Raw genomic sequence first — 3,489 nt, forward strand, 5'->3', positions numbered from 1 at the left:
GAACTGCAACTTTTAAGTTTGCTTACATACTAAAAACTGCATAATTAATGAGTAACCTAGTATTAAATATAAGATGCAACAACAACGCTTATTTATGCTCGCAAGTAGTACAGCCCCCAAACGTTAGGATCGCTGCAGTAGCGGGACAGAAAAACGGCGGAGTTTCATCCCCCTGGCTCGGCCCGCACAGCGCATGCGTGATGGTTCGCGCTGGGCACGCTAGGCTGGTCTGATAGTACCGGCGGTCACGCGCTCCCTGTTCACCCTTAGCGAGATCACCACTGTACGTGCACCTTTGCTGACACCGCAATCATTGCGGCGCCCTTCCAGGCCCCACCACCAACGCCTGCTCGCCGGAAACTCGCATCTGGTGCGGGAGGTCGTCCACGGTGACCCCGGCTTTGATTGAGCCTGAGAGTGACGAAGCGCTTCTTGGAGTCCTGCGGCGTGCAGCCCTGCACACGCCACCGGTCTCTGGCGACCTCCATCCCTTTTCCGTAGGGCCCCACGGCGGTATGCATTGTGATCGTTGTGAGCATTGTGAAGAACCCAGTGAAGTTTCAGACGAACTTTTTGATTCTGCGGATCAATTATGATGCACCGGCCGTCCTTCACAATCACTTCTTTCAAAGCGAACAGCTTCTTCGCTCCTCCCGCACCCTTGTAGGTGACCGCCCACAAGTGATTCATCTGATACGGCCCCAAAGCGATAACTTCGGGGAGCAGTGCCAGACAAACCAACATGCGCGGAATTCCCCGACCCGATAAGGCCTGGTATTCCCGTCAGCATGTAAAAACAGTGTCGGTCCGCTGGGAAGGTGCGGCAAACAGACTTGGTATTCCTCGTTGACAGAATCAGCACTGGCAAAAGACCTGTTACCGCGGGATGAAAGGCCCGCCAACACTGCTCCACTGGGGGAGCTAGACATTTCACGTCTGTCCTCTACGGTGCCCGAAAGTGGAATGACGACAACAGACGCTTCGGGCGGTGCTCTATAGCCTAGTCCTAAATATTGGAATGCCGTCGGACGGCACCCTAGCCATGCCTGCATTGCTGAGCTAAAGCGCCGTCGGACGGCACTGTAGACACTGCGTTTCATTAAGGCTTGCAGCTTTACTTTTCTGGCTAGTCACATGTCGACAAAGATTAACAAAACACACGGAACGTCTTGTATATAGCCGTATGGCGTCATTATATCTATTGTCGATGTTTTTTTTTTCCCCATTAGTGCTTGTTGCTTCTATCTTTTGTCCGCAATCTGAATTTTCTCAATCACCCTTCCAGAACTAGATTTGCCAATTACAAAAGACAAAGGAGAGGAAGAAGAAGAAAGAGTTGCCCGGACGGCAACGCTGATATTACAAGGCGCCAACCGCCCAGGACCGCAGACGTCGCATCTTGTCGGCAGAGGAGCCATGACTGCCGGACACCTTGTGGTGCACCTAAGTCTGCTCGCGTTGCTTCCGTGCGCGACGCAGGCAGCACGTCGAGTGCCCGTGCTCGCCCCAATGGCTCGGCAGGCGAAGGGCATCCAGGAATACTACGACGAGGAGATCTACTACGACGCCAGGGAGGAGGAGAGGGAACCGGACTTCGACAGCGAGATCAACATAGGGGAGTACGCGGACGTCGCGGGAGCGAAGGCGCCCTCTCACCAGCGCCAAGCCATCGCGGCTGGACCGGCCAGAGTTCCCGCCGACGTCGCCAAGCAGGAGCAGCGCGTGCTCCAGAATGAACGGGCAGCGAGAACGAAAGCGGCGTCCACGACAGGCTGCGAGGCGTCGGAGGTAACCAGGACAACCAAGTTCTGCAGCCGCAGCCTGGAGAACGCGAAAGAAACGGTCCGCTTCCTCAACGACATCGCCTCGCGCAGCTCCAACCACGGATGGCAGCTCGTGTGCAGGCTGGTCAGCGAGTACGCATTCTGCGTGTCCGAGATGCTGTCCGAGTGCCGCGACGTCAGGGAGAGCCTCAAGCGGCAAGTGGCCGTCAACGTGCGGGCCGAAGGGCTCGGCTTCTGTCTCGATACGGAAGGCCGCGCGGGCGCTGGGTACCGCCGAGCATTCGGTGCCTCCCGACAAGTGCGAACGGTCGCGGCAGCGTGGACGGTGTGTACGAGTATCGCCCTAGTGGCCATCTCTACCTGCAGTGTGTGATTAACGTTAGCCCGGCCCTGTCGCGACAACTGCGCGATAGTGTCGCCGAATACAATTAATGCTTCGATTTTGTAGATTTCCAAACTTTGCAGAAGAGGAAGATTTTTTTAGGAACGATTACTGATACGTTCTAAAATTTTACACGATCGTAGTGGTATTGCGTATGTTGGAGTGTATTATCAAGCCAGCAAAAAATAAATTAACCAAATCACCACATTAGGGTCAACCCTGATAAATACAGACTTCTCAAATTCCTCGTCGCTTCCCTTTCCAAGCACCTCCCGGTGTAATGAATTTGTAATGTCACGACGGCGACAGCCCCGAAAGGCGCAGCAGGGATACGCACGCTCACTGACGGGGAAAATCGAAAGGGACTTTATTCAAGAGGGTGTCGCCTTTTATAACCTCGTCACAGCCCCCTGGTGGTAGACTTCCGAAGTGCTGAGATGGGGAAATGAGATGGAAAAGGGCCGAGGAAATGACATGTGCGGACCACACCCATGTGCCCAAACAAGACGAGAACTCATGCACACATACAATGCATTTCCCTTGACAGATGTGACAATTTCAAAGGCAAATCCTAACCAAATACATGTAACACCGTAATTCAAACTGCCTTCAAAGACACATAGCAGATCCAACACCATTAGGCGAATCCGAACTACCGAAAAGATGCCTGCAAAAAAAAGCCGCGCTAAAGTGAGCTGTTACAGATAAGTGCCAGCCATTATGCAAACATGGTGTACGACATGCGTTGACCTCTGTAGTGTCGCATCAGCGACTGCCCCGAAGGGCTCAGCAGAAAAACGTGCACCCGTTGAAAGGGGTAAAACCAAAAATATGTTTAAAATGGTGTCACCATTTATATCCTCGGGGTTATAGCCACGAAATTGCATGAGAGCTGACCTGCGTGCGTATTTAGACTAGCAAACACGTTAGCCTCACATCGAAGTGTCCATTAGCGAAATACTCGAATGGGCTTTGTGAACCCAGCGACTTCTCACCTTTCTGTCTGCCGTCAATGAAGAGGTTTGCAGGGAAGTAGATACAAAGTGATGAAATGCGTTCGGAAACAAAACATACGGTTCCAGTGTCCATCGAAATCCGTGTGCTGGAGGCAGACAGGCGGTAGGATAAAACCGTAGAATTTCCACTTCCTTCATTTAAAGGTCGCTTGCAATGCCGCCGGTGAACGTTTTTACTCTTTAATGCTTAGAAGCCTCTCAAAAGTTAGTTCTGTACAGCAAAGAGCGGCACTGCGTGCTTTGCTCGTGGCGGCAGGTGCCTCTCTAGCCTCTACTTTGGATTCGTTGCAACGCGTATATTGCCGAA

At 52.7% G+C, this 3,489-nt stretch overlaps 1 protein-coding gene across 2 annotated transcripts; it reads left to right on the top strand.

Moving 5' to 3' along the window:
• The first annotated feature begins 181 nt into the window (after positions 1-181).
• Positions 182-2,411, top strand: LOC144163392 (uncharacterized). 2 transcript variants are annotated; one of them, XM_077694361.1, is made up of 2 exons: positions 182-513; positions 1,286-2,411. In XM_077694361.1, the coding sequence occupies exon 2, from the start codon at positions 1,417-1,419 to the stop codon at positions 2,155-2,157; it is 741 nt and encodes a 246-aa protein (XP_077550487.1). In that variant the 5' UTR covers positions 182-513; positions 1,286-1,416; the 3' UTR covers positions 2,158-2,411. The 2 variants fall into 2 exon arrangements, with proteins under 2 accessions (XP_077550487.1, XP_077550488.1); XM_077694362.1 differs by having other exon boundaries at positions 182-497.
• Positions 2,412-3,489: the final 1,078 nt, after the last annotated feature.

Source organism: Haemaphysalis longicornis, unplaced genomic scaffold (assembly GCF_048455015.1).
Source record: "Haemaphysalis longicornis isolate Haplotype H1 unplaced genomic scaffold, Haemaphysalis longicornis Haplotype H1 scaffold_12, whole genome shotgun sequence".
In the NCBI taxonomy this organism is placed as follows: domain Eukaryota; kingdom Metazoa; phylum Arthropoda; class Arachnida; order Ixodida; family Ixodidae; genus Haemaphysalis; species Haemaphysalis longicornis.